Genomic DNA, 25,468 nt, shown 5'->3' on the forward strand with positions numbered 1-25,468 from the left:
GGCTTGGAAGGGTGTTAAAAATTAATTGAAAAGGGTAATGAAAGTAATGAACAGCTCCATACTTCTAGAAATAGTTTTCCTTTCAATAATAGTCTTGGAAATAATGTTTTAAGACCTACAAAAATCCTTCTATGCACAAGGTCTGCATTGGCTCAAGTTGTATATTTACCATGTTCAGTCTTTTCAACCCCTTAGGAGGTAAACAATAAGAAAGAGGCCTTGGCTTATACAAAAACATGCTCAGGGATTGTGAAAAGCCAGGAGTTGGATGCATACTGGATGAAACTAGAATAAAAGAAGTTGAGGTTTGCCTCTGTTTTCACTGGTCCCTGCTGGTCCCCCAGAGCCCCAGAGGTCAAGAGATCAGGGCCCATCCTTAGATCATCTCCATCCTCTGCTTTTTGCTCATTGAATCCTAGATGCGTGTTCTGGACAAGCTGATGGTTGAGCGGCTGTCAGCAGAGAGAACAGAGTGCCTGAACCGCCTGCAACAGCATTCAGATACAGAGAAGCATGAGGGGGAGAGACGACAGGTGAGAGCCAGGATCTGCCCTTAACTAGGGATTTACCACACATCTCCACTGAGTTAAGACTCAGACCCATCATTGAAAACCCAGAGGCCAAGAACCCCTAATAGCATTCTTATTACATAGTGTGTCCTTCTTTTCTAACTCTGAAATGAAGTTAATAGGAAAGAGCATGTAATTCAGTTCATTTGTTGCTGAATATTCTGGTAATAGGTGGAGACAGAACAGTTAATGGAACACACCGGGAAAATGTGGTCTCTGCCTTGAATCATTTCTATGTATTGTACATTTGCTGGGTATTGCTCTGTAGTTGAACAAGATTTGGTTCCTGCCCTTGGAGTTTGTGGTCTACCCAAGACAACAGACATAAAATGAGTATTTTTTGAGTGTGTGAGAATTTATGCTCCTAAGCGGCCAGACATTCTTGATTTGTAAGATTTGGGAAGCTTTGGGTGTTCAAGGTAGCTCTGAGTCCCTCAATGAAGATTATAGAAACTATCACCATTGGTGCTATGTGCATCCTGGTCTACAGAGGGCAAGCAGAGAAGGCTGTGTGGCCTGTGGGAAGGGAGGGGGAGGTAGTTCACAACGTTTAGGCTGGTCAAGATGGTATCTCGAACTATCATAATTGAAAAACCCACTCTTGGTGGTTTACTTCATAACCATGGATCCAATTCATCTGGTGTGTGTTGTTTTTTTTTGTTTGTTTTTTGGTTTTTTGGTGTCTTTTTTTTTTTTTGCTGTCATTCGTTTGTTTTTCTTTTTAGATGTCATTGGTTGACGAATTAAAAACCTGGTGCATGTTAAAGATTCAGAATCTGGAGCTGAAACTTTCTGGAGATTCTAGGGCCTCTAGGACCAAATCCACACCATCTACTTGCGAGTCGTCTACAGGTAACGCATGTGCAGAGAGAGCCATTCCATTCAAAGGTGGTAAAACCCCCAGATATTGTTCTTTGCTGTATCCTGTGGACCTAGGATAGGTCTGTGGAAAACACTGGATTGTAAATTCTGTAGGGGCAAGGACATATTTTGCTTACTGCTGTGTATTCAGTTTCTATATGGTGATAAAGCACTCCTAGTTAAGTGCTCAAGAATATTTGAGTAAAAGAACATAGAGTAAAAGGATTGTTGACTGGTGACAGCAGTGTTTGAGGTACGATGTTGATGGTGTCAGAGTGGGCCCCAAAGATGAAGATTGATGAATGGACACTGGTCTTCTCAGCAGGTCTCTTGCTCTGGCCCTTGTTCTTCCTTCTCCTTTCTTCTCTTTGATCAGCCTTTTGCCTTTGTCCAACTGTGGAAAACTTCCTTAAACAGCAGTTCGTGTATTAAAGCTGCCCCAGGTGCTAGATAACATGACGTTTCAGACAAAGCATCTTTTTATTAGCCACAGTGATTATACTCCATGATGATAATTTTGAGGATAATCAGAGCCTTTGTAATTAGGCCTCCATGGGGGATTTTCATGTCAAGTGTGTTCTGTTACCATCGACCATCTCTGGAACTGTGGTAACATTGGAGAAATCCTGGGCAAATTTTTCATGATCGGTCTAGTTATGGAGCTTGGCTGGAGCTCTGGGTATGGAGAAAATGACAACCTCTCCAAATTGGAGCTTGGGTCAAGCAACTACTAACTGGGCCTATGGTGTGGAAAAGGCCCAGAAATTAGGGAATGGGTGTGTGTGTGTGTGTATATAATTTTAATGTTTTTGTTTATTTTTGAGACAGAGCATGAGCAGGGGAGGGGCAGAGAGAGAGGGAAACATAGAATCCAAAGCAGGCTCCAGGCTCTGAGCTGTCAGCACAGAGCCCGACGCAGGGCTCAAACTCACAGACTGTGAAATCATGACCTGAGCTGAAGTCGGTCGCTCAACCGACTGAGCCACCCAGGCGCCCCAGGGAATGGGTATATTTATTTCCCTCAGTACATGCCCAGTTCTGTTTGGGAGACACTTGGTGAGCTGTCATCCTTAGCAATCACAAAATGGTACCCAGAGCCTTTTAATGAAACTGGCTAAAGGAAAGGCCAGAAGCTGCTTTTGGCTTAGATGCCACCAGTGTGGTTAACATCATTACCCATGAAAGCCCTGACAGGCCAAAATGATAACCAGGGGCAAGTGGAAGGGAAGGGCAGAGCAGAAGCTGAACATGGTGGTTGGCGATTGAGAAGGCCTGATGGTTTACGGGATTATCAGGACTCTCAAACGCCAGCCCATAGCCACATGACTGTGTGAACGTGGATTTACTCTGAGTTGTGTTTTCCTTCTGCAACTAGGCGTGGATCAGTCCGTGGCCACTGCAGGTCCGGTAGCGGCTTCTGACAGTTCTCCTCAGGTGGTTAGGCCCAAGGAAAAGGCCTTCAACTCCACTGCTACCCACAGACTACAGCAGGAGCTGTCTTCCTCAGACTGTACCGCGTCCCGACTGAGGAATGTCAAGGTCCAGACAGCCTTGCTACCCTTGAAAGAGGCGGCCAAGTGTGATCAGCAGGCTGGGCCCTGTGTTGACAGAGGCACCCAAACCAAGAAGTCTGGGAAAAGTGGGCAGACGAGGCATCGGCCCCAGCACCCGGCACCCGGCACCGCCGGTGGGCAGCCGCCCCCGGCAGCGGGCAGTGAGCAGACTGCCTCTCATGTTCGAGACACCTCCCAGGCTCTGGAGATTACCCAGTATTTTTTTGAGGCTGTTTCTACCCAGATGGAAAAGTGGTATGAGAGGAAGATTGAAGAAGCGCGAAGCCAAGCCAGTCAGAAAGCCCAGCAAGACAAGGCCACCCTGAAGGAACATATTAAAAGTTTAGAAGAAGAACTTGCTAAACTAAGGACTAAAGTGCAGAAGGAAAATTAGAATCTGGGAAGTGGCCTCAGAAGGGATTCTTGATGATTTCTGCTTTTGCATCTATAGATGAGCTGTGCCCAAGATGTCCATTCTTGTGCACGTAGCAGACTTGCCTTTAAAAACAAAAAGTCAAATTGCTGAAATGTGCCAGGCACACGCTTTCCTGCGCCCTGAAGTTATGAAACTTCAACAGTGACCACCAAAGCCAGGGGAAGCTTGCTTTGTGTTAGGTTTCATTACAAACTTAAAACCTCAGTCTGGGTTCATCTGAGGTTCAAAAGCTCAGATTAAGTGAGCCACGCTAAGAAACGGAAAGATGTGTAAAGCCTAAAGCCTAAAATTCAGGATGTGTGAAATAACATAAATCAAAAGGAAGAAAAATTAATCCCTTGTGAACTTTAGTCATTCATGTGAGCACTCCTGTGGTGCCCAGATGAGAGCATCTTTCTGTACGAGCTATGGCTGAGATGTGCTGAATCCTTTCTTGAATTCCTAATTCTTAAAGTGCTGACCTTTTAACCAGATGAAAACTTACCAAACTGATTTTGAGGAGAAAAAGATTTTCATGATGTCACTAGATCCAATATATGTTAAAGTATTTTGCAGTCAGAAGGTATTTAAATGATGAGTAATTGGCTACTAGCACTGGGAATATTTGTTAATAAACTCAAATGAGAAAGGTTCAGATCATTTGGTCATGATTTCTGTATTTTCAGTCAAAATACAGAAACACTACAGTTGATTAATCCTACCAATTTTAAAGCAGATTAATGGAAAAGCATTCACCTAACAATTACCTGAAACTTCTATAAGCTATCCATAATCAAACCCAGTTAACCAAGAGTACCTTTCTAAATTTGAGCTTCTCAGTCTACATTTTATAAAGAAATAAGGCTATTTCTTAAAAGTATTTCACTTCTAATTGTATACGGTCATTGATGAACCTCAGAAGTTACCCACTGCTTTGCAGTCTTTATGTCAAGGTAAAAATTGTCAACTCAGTCTAGACCCCACAATTCCCCATCTTGTGGAGCCCCAAGGATTTTCCTCTCCTCTGTGGAGTATGTAAGTTGTAAAAGTAGCTTGGGTATGTTGAAACTTTGGATTTAGTTATCTTTTAAGCTTCTTGCCCCTTGGTATGTGGAATTATATTCATCTCCTCAAAATTCCATGTATGCAAAGAAATGTCAATTCTATTTCCATTAACCCCAGAACTGAGAAACTGTTGTCTCTAAGTTTGAATAAAATGTTGCTCACAGAGCCAAAGAAAAAAATGATTTCCTGACATGGGAACACCCAGAAAAACAAAGTATGTTTTTAGTCCCTTTGTTCTTGCCTAACAAGCTCAGTTTTTGTTTTCTTAACAGTGACGATCTATAGATCTAGATGTAGGTCACCATTATACAACCTGGATAGGGAATCAATTTAATATTCTCCCAAGTTTATGTTCATGTGCGTGTTAGTCTTGTTCCTCAGCTACTGTTAAGAACGTCTGATTCTTCCCCAGAGGATCTTGTTGCACTGATAAATGTAGAGGTACTTTCCTTTTCTCATCTCCGTTCCTAATGCAGAATCACAGAATTGCAGAGCTAGATGGTACCTTCAGTTTTTTAAATCTTTCCCTTATCCAGCATCACTGAAATCTTCAGGAGCTTTCCTCAATATACATCAGTTTCTTAAGAACTGCCAAATACTCAGAGAGGAAATCCTGAGATGTTCAGTAAGTTGTGGTCTAAGCAGGAGTTCTTTTCACTTACCAAAATAGCTGTTATCTCAAGGAGTATCCTTGTTGAGAAATGAAGACAAATTTTATCTAGACTACGGAGTGCTGTGATAGGAAGTATTTTGATTATGCAACCCCTACTCATCAGAAGCGGGCAGCTTACCATTGTGAACTGGATATTTTTGCCAAAGTCACAGGGAAGAGACTAGGGAGGACTGAGAAGGGTCCAAGGCACCTAGTCTGACAGGTTACACGGATCTTTCTCTACTAGAACGGAAAACCAGTAGAGGTGAGGAAACAGGATCAGTCTGCCTCCTAACACAGAGAGATGGCAGCATCTCAAGGCCACTGCAATAGCTTATTTTAAACAACTGGGTTTTTGTTCCTTAGTATTGTCAAAAACTCAACTATGGGTCTGATGTGTATTTTTCCTTTTTTCCCTTGTGCTATCTGCTAAAAGGAGCAAATGCCACAATAGTACTTTTCCAAAGAAGCAAAACTATTAATTTATTGGCTGTCATGTGGGTTGTGTTTGAAACAGAGATTGGAGCTTTCAATAGCTATGGGGAAATGATGTAAGACACAGAAAAGTTGTATAATACTGCAGTGGGGTTTTTTGTTGGTGAATTATTGCATTGAATATAGTAAATATCTGTGATTAGGTTGAATATAGTTCTAATCATTTGACTTTGGGGGCCCAAAATAAAGGAAGTGATGTTTTCACATTTAAATCTTTTTTTTTTTTTCAGTCAAGTGTTGATACTGCAGAGATATGTTGTCTTCTATTTAATATTTTTATTAATTTGAATTTGTCTCTTCCAAGCATTAAATATGGTTCTCAACACTATGGATATTGAAATCCTTATTTAAAAAATGCAAGTATGACTGCTTTGTTTAGTGTACATTTTCGTTTCTGTGGTTGACCAAATTTATGTTCCCAGAAAGAGTGCCTTCACCCAGCTACATTTTACCTTGTTTCTATAGAAGTGTGATTTCTGGTAAATACATTTGCTTCAAAGTAGAGGTCAGATGCACTGCATGAAAAATAAATTTTTCAGAAGCCCATAATATGGAAATACTTCTTAGTGCAAGCTTAAATGTTTTGCTTAGTATTTTCTAAAAGGTCAACAGTTTGAACAGAACAAAACCTCTTAATTGTGTGCAGGCAAAATAACATTTTTGACAAAACTGTTCATAAAAGCTAAATACATTTCTTCTTGTGATATAAAAGCCAAATCAATTAAATAAGATTTAAAGACAAACAAAACTGACCTTTTAGACTACTTATGCGTAAGAAAAATTTTTGTTATTTTAAAGGGAAATATTCTTCTGTAATACTGTCAAAATACCATGACAATAAATGTTAACATTAAATCCATGAGACACCTAAGAAACAGCACAACACTTTTTCTAATGCAAAACAGAATGGGTAAAAAAGCGACATAGTAAACACAAATAGTAAATTTAATTCTGACAGAATTTCTTAAATGCCTGACTGAAGGAAGGAAACCGGCTGGGCGATTTCTAGTTTGGCAAAGTGACATTTGCTTTTGAGCCTGCTTGGACCTTAACTCTACGTAAGCCCAATTTTTTCCCACAGTAGACGTGAGCTGCGTCCCTCTGTTTGGCCACATTTTTCTTCCATAAAAGAGACAAGTTAGGTAAGTGTGGGTCTCCCCCCTCTCCTGCATGGCTGCTGGTGTGTCTACAATAATGCAAATACCAGGGAGAATGTTCTGCTTTCCTCAAATGTTCAAGCCCTTTGCTCTGCAGGCACATCCGCAGCAATGCCTGTGCCTTGGTTTTGAATTTCCTACGCGATGGCACACTTAAAAGGAGGAAATGACGTAGGGACAGTCAGTATGCAAATAGCCCTAGCCACTTCTCCTCATGCTAGAATGCTTTTGTATTAAAAAAAGTATTTTTTTTAATATAAAGATTTGACTTACTGTAGTTCAACTACATAAACTAAACATCCAAACATCTGAAAATTAAACCTTAGGAACAAAACTTGAATACTTGCCAGAGTATGGTTGGGCTGCCCGGTCGGTTCAGTCAGTTAAGCGTCTCACTCTTGATTTTTGGCTCAGGTCATGATCTCATGGTTTGTGAGATTGAGCCCACTTTAGGCTCTGCACCGACAGTGTGCAGTGTGGGGCCTGCTTGGGATTCTCTCTCCCCCTCAGCCCCTCCCCTGCATGCACTCACTCTCTCTCATATAAACGTTTTTTTGTTGTTTTTTTAAGAGTATGGTTTATAGGGAATATCCAAAAAGGTAATTTGTTGTCTAATCTAGAACACTGATAAGGATGCTAAATATGTTTCACCAGCAGTTCTAATCTGGCCAACATCTTAACGAGCATGGTTCCATATGTGAGAGGAGAAGTTGTTGTTTAGGCTAAGATTTATTTAGCGCTAAAGTCTTGTCATTATATAAGATTATAAAAATCCTAGCCTCTGGAAGATGAAAATTTGCAGTGTTTTGCCCAATTTAAACAAAACAAACCCAAGTTAGATTTTCTTGGCATTTTTGCATCTTGCAAATTTAAACCACAAATGCACTTACATCTTTGACATACACCAGAGCTAGTAAAAACGTCACCCAGGTCACTGACTTCTACACCTCATAAAAGGATGATTTTTAGTGTCAAGATCTTAGATTTATTAGAGACAGCCTAACTTGAGTGTGTATATCATGCTGTACAAAGAAAAGTATTCTGTGTTTAGAAACTTCACAAGTGCTTCTGGTTCATCACATGGCCTTGTGATAGGTTGACTAATGTGTACACCTATATACAAACCTGATAATTAGCTCATGCATTTTGAATTCGATTACCCTGTTGAAGAATGATTTTGTCTTGCAGGCTTTGAGGTTATGGAAGGGTCAGGTGGACCCTGGCAATAATGTAAGTCATTGACAAATGCCACTATCTGCTTCTCTTGCCTTTGGCACACAATCCAGTACTAGGTAACCATTCTGCAAAATTTTTCCTACATTTTCCAGGTGTTGGTCAGGTTCTTGGATTAATTTTTTAGATCTGTTCTGTAAATGAACAGAGGTCAGTCTGCAGGACTGTCAATCCAGCCTCTTCCATAAGCTTTCACTAAACTGTGTTACACATTTTGGTCTCAAAATGTGCTCAGGTCAATTTCTTGTCTTCAATGTATTCTTAAAACTCTTTCTCTTCCTGTCACTGGAGGAGAACCTAATGCACCAAGGATATTCCCTGATCCTTTTACTTCTTTCTTTGTGGATGCTAAGGTAATTGCATTAGTTTCATCCAGAAGTTGTCTCTTCTTTTTGGTTAAGTGCTTCAATGTGTTCATGAGGCTTCTCTCTCTCCTCTTTCCAACAAAGATCTAGATTCCCAGTGGTGACTTTTCGGAGAGTCCTCTGCTATGAGATCATAACACATCTGAAGAACCTACCTCAACAACCCTGAGGGGTAACACAGAAGGACTTTTTTCAAGAAAGGCCCAGGGTATCTCCTGAGGTCAGTATGCTTCCAATCATAAATCTCCTACTGCTTCTTAAAACAGCTTTATTGACTTATTTAATTGACGCATAGTACTGCTGTATATCAGTAAAAAAAAAAAAAAAAAAAAAAAATCAGAAAAACCTAGCTTTGTTGAAGCAGAATTCACATACCATACATGCAAAATGTACGATTCGTTGGACTTGAGTATATTGAGTTGTGCATCTAACACCACAATCTAACTTTAGAGTGCTTTCATTACCCAGAACAGGAACCCCATATCCATTAAATTCCTCTCCAGGCTATCCACAGCCCTGAGCAACCACCTCTTTCTGCCTCTTTCAGACATTTCATGTAAATGGAATCCTACAATAAGTGATTTTCTGCGATTGGTCTCAGGGTTCATCCATGTGTAGCATGTATCAGTACTTAATTCCTTTTTATTACTAAATCTATAGGCATCATAGTCACTTATCGGTTGATGGGCATTGGGATTGCTTCTATTTTTTGGCTGGTATGAATGATGCTGCTGTGAATATTCCTGTACAATTTTTTTGTGGAAAGGTTTTCAGTTCTCTTGGTTACAGACCTAGGAACAGAACTGTCGAATTTACTCTCTTAAGCAGCTGACAGTCTGTTTTCCAAAGTGGCTGTGCCATTTTCTATTCCCACAGCAATGTGTGAGAGGTTCAATTTTCCTATATCTCTACCACCATTTGTTATTATCTTTTTAATTAGTTATTTCAGCTGATATGGTAGTGTCTCAGTGTGGTTTAGACTTGCATTTCCCAGATAGTTAATGGTAGGGATCACCTTCTGCATTGACCACCTGTACTGGTTTTTGCTACTTAAACTGCTGACATATCCAAAAACATTTTCAGAATACAAAGTATATTTTTCAGTGTTAAGGCAATTGTTCTGATGTGTTTTTCCTTGACATGCCATGCTCCATGTTCTGTATTTTCCCAAGTACTGTACAGTTTGACTTGGTGTTAGGCTGTCCATCATGGAGTCGAATCAGCTCAACAATATACATGGAGACTTTGAAAATCTTTCAGGATAATGCTACAGTTAAGATTTTGCCAAAGCAAGTGTTTTTTCTAACTCCTTGAGCTGCATATTGCCTTGAGTAATCATCATCCGGATTGTATCCTGTAGAAGAAAGTGAAATCTGGTCATTGTTCTACCTGATTAAATAGAGCTGTACTTTATCATTTTATTTGTTAGTCAGGAACCAATACTGAGAATTGGAACTTCTGGGTATCAGGAAAGCTCCAAGCTGACAACTATGGGTGCACAGTGTCTGGCATGCTTTCAGATACCCTAGTCATCACACTTCCCAAACCATCATGCTGTCCTATTTATAATCTTTTCAGGTGTGTATGTATGTCCAGTTAACAGACAGGTGATGCTACTGTAGAGCAAAGATTAGGAAATTTAAAATATCACTGGGGTAGAAAAATAGTAACATTAAAAGCAATGACGAAGATATATCATCTCTGTGACATACTACAAGATATCTACTCATCTTTTAAAAAAAAAAAAAATGCCAATTAATACAAAATGGTCAGGGCCTGTCCTGCCTGTGATCTCTTTCTCACCTCTTCGGTGGCACCTTTGTTTCTTTTGAATTCTTCCCTTGCCCAGTCCTTCAGGTATTTGCGATCAGAATCATTTGGAACTTGCCGAATTGCTTGCAAAATCCTTCTGTAGAGAAGTAGAACTTGTTGCCTTCTCATGAACTGTAGAATGGAGGAGAAACGTCAATACAACTGCAAAACCTACAGCCCAGAGGGCTTTACTTTGGGAAACCAAACTAAACAGATGACTTTTCTTTGCCTTTTTCAAAACTGAGGACCAAAGAAAAACTTTTTCCTTTTCAGAAGAAGGCAAAAAGTTTGGGCTGTTTGCTTACTCCTTTGTCAAACCTAAGAATCTTTAACGTCAAAAGATGACCACTGGGCAGAAAAAGGGCTACCAGTTACTAAAACCTGTGATTACTGTAACAGCACTTTTTCTAAACCAATGCAGTTGCTAAAATCCTTTGGTAATCTCATTCTTTACAATAGCTCAGTACAACAGCCAGAGCAATCTTTCCCGTGGCCAAAGCGTCAAGACATAGGCAGCGGGTTGGCGGGTGGCCCGCCGAATCCGTAGCCAGAGGTCAGCCCCCACCCCAGCTTCCGCAGCAGGAAGCCCCGCCCCAAGCCGGGCCAATCTCAGGGGGAGTGCGCACCGGGTCAGAATTCCCCGGAGGGCTAAGCCGCCCCCGAGCCCCACTCTGCAGGGGGGTGTGGAGGGAGAGACGATAATTGAAATCAGACCGTGGGAAGCTGCCCTAGAAGGCTCTCGAGAACAGGTGTTACCTGCTTTAGTGTTAGAGTCGCTGGGGGTAACCTGGAAGTAGCCATGTCCTCCAGGCAGCGTGGTTCCCCTACAGCTCCAATGCGCAGGAGCGGAAGTGGGGGCGTGGTCAGCAGGCGGTGGGGGGAGGGAGCTCGGTTTCCTGGGATACGGCCTGTGGATTACACTTGGCCCCCAAATCCCCTGCAGTGTGTCTAAACTGAAGCCCCAGCAGTTGGAACCAGTAATGAGCTATGTATAACCTTGGACAGTTTTGTCTTCCACTAAATTTTCTTTTGGGTGAGAGGGGATTACAGTTCTTGTGCCACAAATAGTTGTGATAAAAGGAGTGGCAAGGCAACTGGCCCAGTTCCTGACACTGTGGTTTTTATTAAACGGAAGTTTGAGAGTGAGGGGTAAAATTTAGTGTATTCCTTTTGAGCTTTTTAAACGTGCATAGTTAGAAATAATGAAGATATGTTTACTTTAAAATCTACTTTTTTTTTTTTTTTTTTTTGCTGTTCCATCCTGGTGTTTTCTGTTTGCAAGCAATTTCCTCATGGTGGTAATCTTCATGGTTGCCATTAGTTATGTTAATCTTAAACATAAAGGTTATTTTAATCAGTAAAAATGGGGTTATTTGGGAATAGAGAATTCGCAGTTGGGTACCTACAAGCTCTGGCAAAACCATAGGCAAGCCCAATGAACATGGGGGGGGATCTTATTTTATGAAGAAGAAAGTTGAGGGGGGTTGTTTTGAAAAGTCCATTGGAAAATAAGAGTTGAGGGTGATGGTTTCTCATTGAGTTTCAGGGGAGGTTGAAGTCTTGTACATTGCACCTCTTCCAGCTTTTCCCTGTTGGCGCCTGTAATTTAGGATTCTTTTCTATTGACCTGTTTTGAGTCTGTAATGGACAATTCTTCCTGGGAGGCATTGAGTGGTACAGCTTTCCTTTCTAGCCTCCTGACTCCTGTGAAGTCTCCCTTTATTAATTTTCACATTAGTTCTTAAGAGGTTTTAAATGGCTGCCCCATTGGCGTTTTAACAATTTTGTATCACTAATAAGACACTGAAAATGCGCACACTTAATTTAGTTCCTCCAAGTAGTGAGGAACCTACTTGGGATTCTCTCCCTCCCTCTCTTTCTGCCCTTCCCCTGTGCTCTCTCAAAACTAAAAGCAATTTTAGTCCTTCTGTTTATATAGCTTTCAGAAGTTTCTATATAGTCATGTATTATTCTTTCAAGCCTTCTCAATTTCATCTTTTCCCCTTCAGAGCTTTGTAATTCTGTATTTATGTCTTCCTGGTTAACTTTAAACTAGGTGGTGTAAATATTTTAGTTTTGATTTATGGCATGATGTGGATGTCAGTATTTTTGCCAGCTGCTAAACTATAATTTGGACACTATTTATTAGATCATTCTTCAGAGGTACCTGGGTGGCTCAATCGAGCATCCAACTCTAGATAATGGCTTGGGTCGTGATCCCAGGGGATCAAGCCCCACATCAGGATCTGTGCTGACAGTGTTGACAGCATGGAGCCTGCTTGGGATTCTCTCTTCCTCTCTGTCCGTCCCCTGGCTCATGTGCTCTAAATAAATAAATGATGCCCATATGGTAAATTTTTTTTAGGGTCTAAACAAATTGTTCAGGATTATTTCACCTAGGACTAGTATGTTTTATTAAATGGCAGAACTACTCCCCTGTAGTTTCTTGTAAGAATCTTTTATATCCTTTCCCTACAGATCATTGTAAAATCTTTATTGATACTGTTGAATCTATAAATTAGAAAAGACATTTTTATACATGAACTCATGCTAGACCCTGAAATACTGTCATGAGTCATAGATGCTCCCCTGTCTTAGGTCTTCCTGCCTAAAGTGGGAGTGCAAGTCCAATGCAATATTACAGATGGTGTCAGGGTTCATACCCGAGGGCTTATTCTGAGCTAGGTAGGTGTTTCCAGAAAGGCACATTAGGTAAAATTCCAAAGGACACCTAGGATGCTAGCAGATTCCAGGACTTCTCATTTGCTGTAACCAGAACCTTCTGTGGTAGGGATTCTGGGAGAGAAGGGACAGGAGAGGTCACCCTAGAAGCATGATCTCTTTCTTGGATGTTATGAGATGAAGCAGGCAATGCCACTTGTCTGGGCTACCACCAAAGTAGTCCAGACTACAGATTAAAAGCGCTCCAAGGGTGCCTGGGTGGCTCAGTCAGTTGAGCATCGGACTCTTGATTTTCGGCTCAGGTCATGATTCCAGGGTTGTGGGCACCCATGTGGGGGGCTCCACATGGAGCATGGAGCCTGCTTGGGGTTCTCTAAAATAAGAGTGTCCAGGTGCAGTGTAGTCAGGAGAGCAGAAGGGAAGACGGGGTAAAAGACCAGACAAGATTGGGGTTTGGATGAAGACTACGTAAGGCAGCTATAATGGTTAAGCTCCAAGTGAGAGCAAGCATACCCTCTAACTCCCGCTCAGTGACTCAAGTGCATCATGCTGCTTACCCTCACCCTGTCACAGTTCCTGACAGGTCTCCTGGGACTGCTCCCACGTTTCCCATCACAGCACAAGCTGCAAACGAGACTCTTGGGTATCAGCAGGGAGGCTTCAGTTTCGATGGTCCGATTTCAAAGGTACATATGACAGACCACATCAGAATGTTGGTGTCTTTCCCTTTCAGACCCATTATAGACGGCTATGGCCAATGAAACCTGTTCATTTTGGAGCCAAATCTGTACAAGCCATTGTTTTCCACCAACTTACCCTTTCCTGTGCCACAAGGCCAGAGAGAGCATGGTGGGCAGCTCACCCACCACGGACATGAAACACAAGCAAGAAATAAACCCTTATTTCAGGAAGCCACTAAGGTGGTGGGTCCATGGTGGGTCCAGCGTAAGCTAGTGACCGCTGATCCAGCAGACAAGATCATTCCCTTAGCACACCTTTTACACACCTGTTGTGTCCCATTAAGAATGGTTGCAGGGATGCTTGGTGAGTCCATCTGATTCTTGGATTTGATCTCAGGGTTGTGAGATCGGGCTCCACACTGAGCCTGCTTCAGATTCTCTCCCACTCACTCTCTGCAGTTTCCACCTCTCAAACACTTAAACTGGTCACAAATTACAACAGTGGTATATATTTAATAATTTTCAGAATATAAGCTGCATAGCTTTTTAGAATAAAAAATGATATAACTTCAGGTACATGCTTTAGGACACTTGGTTAAACAACAAGCAATCTGTGTCTTCGATGACCACCTCAAAAATGTGGCAAACTTCACAGTGTAACTTGAAAACAAACAGGAGATAGACGATTACGTGATGGCATGTTGTCTACAAAACGACATTCTGACAACTTAAATAGAACACAGCAACAATTTCAAGTATTCAATCAGTGCTTTCTGGCCAAGTAAAAACTGTCTAAAAATCATTGATGTAGTTTAACTGGGGGGGAAAAAAAAGTACTTAGTTTTCTTAAACACGGCATTTTCTTTTCCAGAACGAGACTGGCTCAGTCCAGCTTGAAAGCAGTGTGAGGAATATTCTTCCCCTTAATGGTTAAGAAAAAAATGAACTAAAGAAATAAATTACTACGACACCAGGGACCGAGGCGCTGAGAGAATGAAATAACCAAAGGGAAAATCACTTTTCCATCATTGCATAGTCTCCCGCAGCAGCAAATGCAAAGGACGGCACAGAAAAGCCACTTCATTTTTACACAGCCCGGGGGTCATTTTTCGGCTTACCTGGGCTCCTATGCTATCTGGTTGCTTTGTAAGAGCACACACACCCTGACCTCCCTAACCCTCAAAGAGAAGGTAGTTCCCTGCACATGAAGCACAATGACAAAACACACGCAGTCGAGCCTCTAGAAAGCTGCAGCTGTCTCCGCCTCTTGACGGCATTTAGATACACACTGTGGGATCGGCAAGGCGGAGCCTCAGAGCAGGGTCACAAGGGCAGCTGCCTGTGGTCCTTTGTCCAAAGGACTGGGACGGTCCCCTTCTCCCAGCAGCTACTCCTCCAGGGGGACAGCAGCTGGGCCCTAGCCTCCTCTTGGGCCGGGGCTTCCAGGTCCAGACACCGGCCGCTGCCCTGGGTTTGTTACGGCTGTAGCCGGGGCAACAGCAGAGGCCTAGGCTGGCCAGGCTCTGAAAGCACATTATAAGATAAAGTGTACATTGTAATAAAAACTGTCTGCAGCTATTTGATGAATCTTTATAAATCAGATCTAAGATAAAATAACATTTTAGAGCTGTGAGTTCGGAAGCAGTTGTCCAAAAGAGGGAGCAACAGGCTGGAGGCGCCAAAGTCTGACAATGGTGTAAAGTCTCACTTTAGACTGTGTTCCTTCCCTACAGGTGGTCAGAGGCTGCCACCAACTCAAACCACTGCCTAAGAGCATCACTGAGCGTCTCGGGGAGTGCGTTCACATCGCGAAGGATGATGTAGAATGGGAACGGGAACTCTTCCATGTAGGATCGGATTTCAGGCATCTCTCCAGGTCCTTTAAATATGGGCACTTTGATGTCCAAGATAGAATCCTGTAAACAGGAGACATTTTGAAATAAAAACCAAACCAGTATCCTTGGCTAGCTCTTCCCTGATCTCTTTTGCTAATAGTTTTTAGGTCTCCTGTATCTAACTCCTAATATAAAATTAGCTTTTATTATTAAGAAACAATTTGCAGAACTTTCATTAAGGAGGCAGATCTCTGAGCACCCCTTCCAGGAGAATGGACACTGAAAAAGAGGGAGAGACCAGAAAACCCAATTTCCCATATTCTACTTGGAGTAATTCACATTAAATCTTCCTACTTGTTATCCAGGCCTTAATGTGACCTGCAGAGACCATGCTTCGCCTGGAACAGAGCTGTCCTGTGGGGGTCTTTCACTTAGCAACTGATGCTTCCTGCTCTGAGAAGGGCACTGCTAGGATACCAGTAACTGGAAAGGGCTGGTGTATAGTTCGAAGTAGACAAGGCCCATCATCAAGGCTGCAGTACCGGAAATGACACAGTACAGAGGGAAAGGATGACCCACTAGAGCAGGAATTTGCACAGCAAGTGGTTAAGAGGGTGGTCTCTGGAATGTCCGAATTCTGGCTTTCTTGACCTATGACCTGTGTTTCTGTCCTTTACTGTAAAGTGGGAGTATTAACAAAAAATACAGTGCCTCGGATAGTGTCCGGCAGAACATAAGGAGTTAAGGTGTGACCTAGGCCATATTTCAGATAGAACATGATGAAGGGTATCCCCACTTTATCCCCAAAAGCAGCTTTTAGTAATCACTCACCCGTGAACTGGGATTGTCCAATACAACAAAAATGATGAAGATGTTAGCATTCCGGGCAGCCTGGACTGCTGCCAGGACTCTGTCTTTGCCCTCGAGGAAAAGGCCGCGCCCATCAGAGACCACCAGGAGGAGCTGTGCGTTTTCTGTGGCAGAACATACAGCAGGAGAGGAAGGGAACAAAATGAAGATCCCACTGTTAACAACTCCAAGCTACCTAAAGACAAATAGGTTAATAGCACAGAGAAAGCCAACACTAAACAGACATCTGAAACTGATGAATTCTGGACATAAGCAAAAGGGACCTCTAAGATGGGACATTAGATGCCACAGTCGGACACAAGGCTACACAGACATATGAAGCTTCGGTCAATAAAACAATTTCCCTATCACATTAGATCAATTTCATTGTATAACAGCATACAAGAATTAAACATATACTCATGGCTATAAAGTATAAAAATGGCAATATTGAGTAGGCCATTAGAAGAAACTGCCTAAATCAGAAACCTGGAACTGGGTCTTCCAAATTTCTTCTACCTAATCTGGGTATTTTTCTCCTCTGAAAATTGACTCATTTAAAAGAAAACTTAAGTAGAAGGGGCCATTAAAATAATTTTTTAACGTTTGTATTCATGGTTTACCTATAATGTTTCCAATGGAAGACTACATACAGTGCACGAGGGCAGTCTTTCTCTCAAGGAAGTTTAGTGAGTGTTGAGAGGTGTGAAGGACATGCTTCAAATAGGAAGGTTCTCCATGAAACGATCAAGATTGAGAGATTTTAGGAAGAGCTAGATACAGAACTGGTGTGTTTCAAGCCCTAAGTCAATCGTGGTTGGATTAGCTGGTTTCTGAATTATGTCCTCCCCTGCTTCCCTCCGTTATTAAAATATTACAAAATATTCTTTATACTAAAATCCTACACCTTGCTCCTCCTTCACAACGCTTAACTCTGTTATAACAAACTACAGCTGACCCTTGAACAACACAGGTCTGAAGTGTGTGAGCAGGTCCACTTATATGTGGATATCTTACTGTATAGCACTGCATATATACTTTCTCTTCCTTATGATTTCCTTAACCTTTTCTTCTCTTTAGCTTACTTTGCTGTAAGGATACAGTATAAAAGACATATAATATGCAAAATTGCTAATTATGTTATCGGTAAAGGCTTCTGGTCAACAGTAGGCTATGAGTAAGTTTTTGAGGAGTCAAAAGTTACACGGATTTTCAACTGTGCAGGGGCTCGGTGCTCCTATCCCCCACCCCCACCCCGCTACCGCATTGTTCAAGGGCCAGGTGTAGTTAATTAGTACCTAATTCCTCCAGTGGTTATAAGCCTCATGAGTATGGGTTCAACACAAATTTCTGAATGGATAAATGGCTGAGTAACAAATTACATGAATGCCTAATATCTCTCCAGCTCCTGCTTATAACTTTTCCTATGCAGCGTCCACTTTAAAAGATGGATTCTGTGGCATGAAGCAAGTGGCTTGTGAATGCACACAGTAGAAAAGCGTTGTGTGGATAAAGATGAGAACTGCAGCTCACCTGGACTGGCGTGCTGGGAGGGCTGCTGAGCAGCTGCAAACATGCTGGCTATAGACTCGAGAAACTAGACCAGAACCAGAGACAGGCCGTTAGAAAACCACGAAAACCCTTCCCACTGTCACAGAGATTGAAATTACTTTTGACACTCAGGAGATTATCAAAATAACCATCTCAGATCTCTAGGCAATCAAACCGTCCCTCCCCGCCCCCCGTCCAAAGGGGATGATGATCCTTGCAGTGCTAGCATGTACCCCTGGGCACTGGCATTCTCCAGCACGGACATGCGTCTCTGGCACACACACCACTAGTGTTCTGTAACACACCCTAGGGGAAAAGAAATACTTCCCCTGGGGGGTGAAGACAAGACATCAGTAACTCCCCCAAATGAACAGAACAGCTGTCGTCTTTCAGAAGAAAATAGCTGAGCAGAAAAGGGCAAGAAAACATAAAATGTCTAGTGCAACATAAAGAAAGTAGGCTAGATGAGGGCAAAAATGAAGAGGACAAAATCATTATCCTGGGCTGTGTTTTGAACTTATGTCATCCTGAGCAAGTCATTGGCTCTATTTTACATCATTTCTTCTCTAGGTCAAATGGGGGAGGAAATTGGCCTGATTAAGGGTACGGGGAGACAGTTTATTCCTACAAAAGTTCCAAATCTCTCAAAGAGTAGGGAGCTTGAAAATTAGTGATGTAAAGTCAGAAACCCTTGAGGAACTCAGAAAAAGAGTTCACACCCTGTTTGTTAATGGATGCCAGGGAAGTTTCTATTCCAGTGGTGCATGGCCTGAGGTTTAGAACTGAACCACCCTGGCATCCCGAAATTGTTTCCTCGAAATTTTTACCTGTCCTAACACCATACTGGGGAGGAGGGAGTGCTAAAAATTATGTCTCTCCCACACCTGCTGAAGAATGGCTGTTCAGAGGACATGTGATACAAGCATACCTGAGCAATCTTGGTTTTCTTTTGCTGGAATTTGCAGAGCCGCAGAATCTGGGAACCCGAGGAATCACTGAACTGCTCGTGGAATGGGTGTAATAGCTTTACGGACTCTCCAAAACTACGGATAGAAAAAACAAATGCAGTGTTTTTTGTGTGATCAACATAACAAAAGGAAGTTGATTTTCCCACTGGGATTAAAAAGCACCCTTACCTGCACACAGCAATCTGACCCACTTCCAGGAGGGTTAGAGCATTTCCAATCACAGCCAAAGATTCAAATGCCAGCTATGAAATAAGAAGGTTAAGGGTTGAAGGAATCAGAATATCCTCTAGATCAGTGCCTCTCAACCTTTTTTATACCAAGAGTCTCACAGAAAATGTTATTTTTGCATGGCATACAGGGAATGTCAACATAGCTATTCATAATCAACCCAGAGGCCATGGTGGCCTCAGACCCTGGCTAATCCCACAAATCCTGAAACCCAGAGTCCATTACATCAGTAGCAAAGGTCTGCTCTAGGCATCTAATAAAAGTGCTCTTAAGAGATTTGGTCCATAAAATTTTCAGAATTTTTCCCTTTTAGGGGGGTGAGGGAACTACATAAAAAGTAATCTCAGGCAAAAAATTTTAAAAACCAGTTTATTTTATTAACCCATAAATAAATGACAGCCTGGTCTTAGAATTTAAATTTCATTAAAAAGATGATGCTACTTAGAGCAACTAACATCTACTGAATACATACCAAGTGCTAGGCATTAAACACAGTACATACTTCATTTAGTTTTCACAACTCTGGAGGAGGTAGATACTGTTACAATCCTCATTGTTCAGAAGATGAAACTGACATGTTAAGAAGTAAATAAATTGCCCAATATCATATGGCAGTAAGTGAGGAGCTTGGACCTGAACCTAGGTTCAGAGGTCACATTTTTTTTTTAGAGCAGAGCACAAGTATGGATTTAGGTTGCTCGTTGGTTCATACTGGGTAATAGCATCACTGCAAAAAACATCACTCTTCCAGGTGCCTGGATGGCTCAGTTGGTTAAGTGACTGACTCTTGATATCGGCTCAGGTTATGATCTCACAGTGGTAAGACTGAGTCCACTGTCAGCATGGAGCCTGATTGGGATTCTCTCTCTCCCTCTTTATCTGCACCTCCTGTGCTTGCGCTCTCTCTCTCTCTCAAAATAAATATATAAACTTTAAAACAAAAACACATCACTCTTCTGTGTCCATAATGATGGTATCATAAGTAATTAATTCTATTCAGGCTCTTAAGCTTTGTGAATACTATTAGAGCACTAACTAATTTCAGACTTAAAGAGATGTACACGAAACACCTTTTAAAAATCAATGATACTCAAATATGTTGTACAAGGCCTTAAAAAACAGTTTACCAGTACAGTGTGTTTTGTGGAAAATAAATACTGTCAGAGTTACTCTTCTACAGCTAGACAGGAGCACAGCAAGGCTAAAAAACAATTTCGGGATGCCTGGGTGGTTCAGTTGGTTAAGCATCTGACTCTTGATTTTGGCTCAGGTCATGATCTCACTGTTGGTGAAATCAACCCCCACGTTGGGCTCTGCTGACAGCGGGCAGCCTGCCTGGGATTCTCTCTCTCTCTTTCTCTCTGCCCCTGCCCCGCTCAAGCTCTTTCTCTCTCTCAAAATAAATAAATGTTAAAAAAAAATTTTTTTAAGGTCTCTAACAGTAAGGGACCAATTATTTGAGACATCCTAAAACTGCCCTTTTGAACTCGTTTTAAAATTTTAGGTCCTCTCAAACATAGTAGCACATTCTCAGAACAGTAATTGGTATTTCAAAGTGCTTTTTGCCAGATTATATTTAAAACTTTTAGGTGGCCATAGAGCATGGCTTGGCATTAATTTCTCATTAAATTAGCACCTGTGTTTCCTTACCTGTTTGGTATGGTTGTCTACCATGCTAGAAGAGTCATCAATGGCCAAACAAATCTGATACTGGCGTTTACTGGGCTTGGTCCTTCGAAGCCAAATCTTGTCTTTCCGAAATTGACTAGCAATGTATGGAATGACCTTCCGCATGTTCAGCCGCTTCCCAGTTCGATAGTCTCCTCTATTAAATTTACCCAAATGGGGCAAAGATTAGTTAACAATTGTTCATCCTCCAAAAATTTTTTTAAAGAATAAGATCACATTATAATACCTTTTAACCAGTAACCTGACACACTCAAATGTCATCATCAACTGAGAAAGGAGGGCAGCCAGAAAAACTGGTTATATATGTGTCAATAATCAGGCCCTTCCACGAAAGCTGCAACAAGTTTTAAAAAATCAGAAAAAGAACGTTTGCACTGATTAAGTCTTTGACTCTTTTCTAATCTGAAACTATGAGTTTGGATAAACCTTTGCGAAGATCTAGGTGAGTAACACATGCAGCAAGCCCATACACCCACCCAAAGGCTCCACCAACCAATTTTCTCATCAGAGGCTAATGAATCAAAGGAACTGCACTCGTACCAAACTTCGCAGACACTTCAGTTTTTAGAGAGAACATGAAAAAAGGTATGGAATAACATATCCACGCAGCATAAATGGCAGCCTAGAAGCCAGCACTTGTAAGTGGTTAGGGGCTGAGCTCAATAGAAAAGGTGACACGGCCATCTTTTCAGGGCACAGTGGGCGTGCTTAGTGGAGAAGACTTACTTCAGCTTGGCGGCCTGGGTAGGCTCTAATATGAGACGAAGCTGTTCACACAACTGTTGTGAAAGAGGCGCAGTTACGGCCAGGTAACTCTGCCACATCTCCACTGCAGCCTTCTCCTGTGACAACGACATAGAAGTGACTCTTACAACGTCAGAGCCAGCCAAGTCATTTACAGCAAGAAGACACTTGAAACAGAGTAGCAGAAAATGACCCGCGTGAACTCTGTCAACAGAAGCCAACTCGGCAGGCTGCCCTCTAGTCCACATCCTAAAAGTGTCTTATCTTCTACCAAAACCACAACTCACAGTTCCGAATGAGAAAGGGTGAAACAACAAGGCAGAAAATATTGGATTGCATGACCAAATCAACAACTAATTCTCATCACCTACAAAGAGGATAAACTGCACATTCTGTATGGGTGGGGAGCTGTGAGTGGGTACTTTTGGTGCCAGCAGATCCAGCCACTTAATCGTGGGCTCTCAGGGTCAAGTTTCAAAAGCAAAAACGATGAGTGCCAATCTCAACAGTGTGCTTCTTTCCCAGACACAAAGCTCCAAGTATGACAGAGCCCTCATACAGGTGTAGTAGGAATGATGATTATAGGCACAAAATACAAACATGGATAATACAGTAAATTCAGGATGCAAGCTCATTAAAAATGAAGCTTCTGTTTAAGCTATGCTGCCACATTAAGTCAGCCAGCAATATTCCAGGTGGCCTACTGTGAGGATGACACATTTTGCCTCATTTCACAACCAATGTCATATCTGTTATAATTCATAGAGCTAGCAAGAGAAATTAAAGGAAATAAACACATCAGCTTTTCTGTGGTTTAATTAAACTACATGTCTAGTGGCAAAGTAGGCAGAAAGCACTGGAAAGACTTAGGCTTCAGACTGTAATTACAGTCTTCATATACTCAGTCCCTTTTACAAAAGTAATTGGTGTTAAGAACCTGTTAAGCTTGCTGTGACTTCAAAAAAAAAGAAAATCAAGATATCTTATGAAAAGACTGGTGACTTACTTCTTCTGGGTTTCCAGATTCATGTGGATGCCATGTTTCCAGCTGCCTCTCCAGCTCCTGTCTTAGCTCACTGACATCTTTTAAAAAGGGCTAAGAAGAAAAAGCCACAGATAAGAGGCAGCCTAGATTGAAATCACCAACTCATTATATCACTGGCTGCCTTCTTCCCAGTAGTATGAACTACAAATACATGCCCCTGAGACACAAAGCGTAAGCAAATTTGATGGCACAATAAGATGCCAGACAACTATTCTTCTATTTCCCTTTGTGTAGAGACAAGATAAAGGAAGTTTTACCATTTAGAAGAAATCTATCCAGCAAAATAAAAACAAAAACTCCACAAAATTATCAATATCAAAAAGTTCTCTAAATAATCTAGACTGCTATTAAGTCAAATGATTCGGGAAAACAACTCCGTTAAATCTGCTTTTCCTAAATGCAGGCATTAAGCCAAATATTCTTGCTACTTCGTCAGCATGAACTGAATTGTTACCTACAGCTCCTCACATAAGGATGCTGAACATGGGAAGAGCAGATCTATATCTGCGACCCTGAGGCTGGAGAACCAGACACACCATCACAGCCAGGTTGGGGCAGACCACCCACTCTGACCCTGGGACCAACTGCCGGAACGGTGTCATCTGTTTAGAGAAGTGGTCATACCAACTGGTTTCCTAAACACTTTGATAAGGATGAGATGCCCCCAAACAACCAGATATTCCATGAAGTTCTAAAGATAAAAATTTTAAACCAGTTTATAATTACATTTTGTTAACTTATCATAGCAATAATTTGTGAAAATTTTAGCACCTGGAAAACTGTGTCCACAAGGAAATGATGGGCTGTGTGAATGGTCGAATCTTGGCTTCTCTCTGGTTTCATATCCTCTGTCTCCCCATGGGATATGTCGGTCCTGGGATCTTGGTCTTCTTCTGTTCTAACATTGTGGGTCTCCATGTCCACCTCATCATAGCCTATTTGCATACAAGGACACTGTTTTACTTACTCTGATATTACACACAGACTGAGCCTCCGAGATTGCCTGCCGATCTTAACGATTACTCACACTTCACTCCTTCACTCCCCAGCACGTTTCCCCATACAAGTTTCACATGTTCTTTCTCTTTGGGATATTCACTGCCAATTCTTACTCCCCTGACCTTCTCTCCTCCCCACCGTGAGGTCGAAGGCAGCTCTTCTGGGAGGGAGGGGAATAGGGGAGACTGCACTGTGTAGTGTGTGACTCTTTAAAATACATGCACGTAGAACTTTGATGAAAATAAAAACTAGGGATGCCTGGGTGGCTGAGTCCGTTAGGCATCCAACTCTTGATTTCGGCTTAGGTTGTGATCTCATGGTTTATGCGATCCAGCCTCCCGCTGGGCTCTGCATTGAGCGTTGAGCCTGCTTGGGATTCTCTCTCTCCCTCTCTGCCCCTCTCCCCAACCTGCACGCACGTGCTCTCTCAAATTAAAAAAAATAAATAGGGGTGCCTGGGTGGCTCAGTCAGTTGAGCATCCCACTTCAGCTCAGGTCATGATCTCGGAGTCAGTGAGTTCGAGCCCCACATCGGGGCTCAGAGCCTGGAGCCTCCTTCAGATTCTGTGTCTCCCTCTCTCTCTGCTCCTCCCCCACTCACGCTCTGTGTTTCTCGGTCTCTGTCATGATCTCGCAGTCAGTGAGTTCGAGCCCCCCATCCAGCTCAGAGCCTGGAGCCTCCTTCAGATTCTGTGTCTCCCTCTCTCTCTGCTCCTCCCCCACTCACACTCTGTCTTTCTCTCTCAAAGATAAATAAATGTTAAAAAGATAAATAAAATAAAATTAAATAAATCCTAGTTCCATTTTACAGATGAGGAAACTGAGGTAAAGAAAATATGGATAATATGCCACAGCCTATAATGTGAGTAAGAGGCAAAGTCTGGATTTTGAGTTTTCATCAGAGCTATGCCATTCCCACTGTCATATAATGGCACAGTCAATGCTTCTAAAACCTCTGAGAGGACAGGAAGCAGGGGAAAAAAGGCGTTTCAATTTGCAAGTTGTTTTGAATGTGTATTTATTCCACTGCTGATAAAGTTATTTTTTAATGTGTTAAATGCATGTCTTTTTTATTTTTTAAATAAATTATCCAGTAAAAACACTTGGTCAACTATGAAATGGAACTATATGTAAGAAGTTTGGTTACTTTTACACATGCATTTTCCCCACTCTATTTCTCTAAATATTTTACTGCATTTTATGCTAAAATTGAGTATTTTCATATAATTGAAAACATCTGTCTAATAATCAAAAGTGTCTTCCTGTCATAACTGCAGTAAGTGTCCTATTTTTTTTCTTCTACATATTTAAAGAAGAGTGATGGCATTTGCCTAGAACTCAGGCTTTTGAGGTCTCCTTGCAGGACAGTGTCTCCAACGTCACTCCTCCACCTTCTGACTCCTAGGTGAGATAGAGTGGAATTTTCATAGGCAAATGAACACCTACACTATGGGTCAGGATGTAGACAGAACCACCAGATCAGATGGTACCACACGAAAGTGACTACTGTAAGCGAACGTAGGAGGGATTTGTTCACCATAGGACCCACCGGGGCTCACTGTGGTCCCTGACTTGATCTCCTCTGGCTTCAGCTGCTCTGCGTCTGCTGCTTGGAGCTCTTCCTCCTCTGTGTCCATGAAAGTGTCCTCCATCTCCTCCTCCTGACCCCTGCTGGAATCTTTTGCAGACTGTTGCTGCTCCTTGCTGGCCACATCTGCCAATAAAGCATACAAACACATAGAACATGTGTGGGTGTGGTTTCTCACTTTCCACTTCTGAGATCTTACTAATGCTGTTCTCCTGCTGACCAACTATATGGCATGAACACAGTGCTTGGCTTGTCTGTGATGCCCTACTGACCTATTGATGTAACTGCCTGTTCTCTACCACAAAAGTAGGATGCTTAGCTAGGTTTTTACTGCTATTACAAGAGACCGAACCAGAATAAACAGGGAGGACACATGACTCAGAGCAGCTAATGGAATTATCCTCCTTTACCAAGTTATGAGTGGAGATATTGT

The 25,468-nt window shown here is 42.0% G+C and overlaps 3 protein-coding genes across 5 annotated transcripts in view; 1 reads left to right on the forward strand and 2 right to left on the reverse strand.

The window, feature by feature from the left end:
- The window catches only part of ANKRD6 (ankyrin repeat domain 6), an 84,709-nt gene extending 78,419 nt beyond the window's left edge, over positions 1-6,290 (forward strand). For all 3 annotated transcript variants that reach the window (XM_032593216.1, XM_032593217.1, XM_030315965.1), the window contains 3 exons: positions 420-533; positions 1,295-1,421; positions 2,806-6,290. In XM_032593216.1, the coding sequence (XP_032449107.1) occupies positions 420-533; positions 1,295-1,421; positions 2,806-3,377 (813 nt within the window). In that variant the 3' untranslated portion in view covers positions 3,378-6,290. The remainder of the gene's footprint in view (positions 1-419; positions 534-1,294; positions 1,422-2,805) is intronic.
- Positions 6,291-8,619: 2,329 nt separating this feature from the next.
- Positions 8,620-11,002, reverse strand: LYRM2 (LYR motif containing 2). Its single transcript, XM_030315967.1, has 3 exons — positions 10,934-11,002; positions 10,169-10,309; positions 8,620-9,719 (listed from the first exon to the last, which is right to left on the reverse strand). The coding sequence occupies exons 1-3, from the start codon at positions 10,976-10,978 to the stop codon at positions 9,639-9,641; spliced, it is 267 nt and encodes an 88-aa protein (XP_030171827.1). The 5' UTR covers positions 10,979-11,002; the 3' UTR covers positions 8,620-9,638.
- Positions 11,003-14,032: 3,030 nt separating this feature from the next.
- Positions 14,033-25,468, reverse strand: part of MDN1 (midasin AAA ATPase 1) — a 175,975-nt gene continuing 164,539 nt past the window's right edge. The window contains 10 exon segments of the mRNA XM_030315968.1: positions 14,033-15,455; positions 16,206-16,348; positions 17,757-17,820; positions 18,703-18,817; positions 18,911-18,984; positions 20,621-20,795; positions 21,386-21,501; positions 22,410-22,499; positions 23,220-23,383; positions 24,997-25,161. Of these exon segments, the coding sequence (XP_030171828.1) occupies positions 15,267-15,455; positions 16,206-16,348; positions 17,757-17,820; positions 18,703-18,817; positions 18,911-18,984; positions 20,621-20,795; positions 21,386-21,501; positions 22,410-22,499; positions 23,220-23,383; positions 24,997-25,161 (1,295 nt within the window). The 3' untranslated portion in view covers positions 14,033-15,266.

The sequence above is a fragment of the Lynx canadensis genome, chromosome B2 (genome assembly GCF_007474595.2).
Source record: "Lynx canadensis isolate LIC74 chromosome B2, mLynCan4.pri.v2, whole genome shotgun sequence".
NCBI lineage: Eukaryota > Metazoa > Chordata > Mammalia > Carnivora > Felidae > Lynx > Lynx canadensis.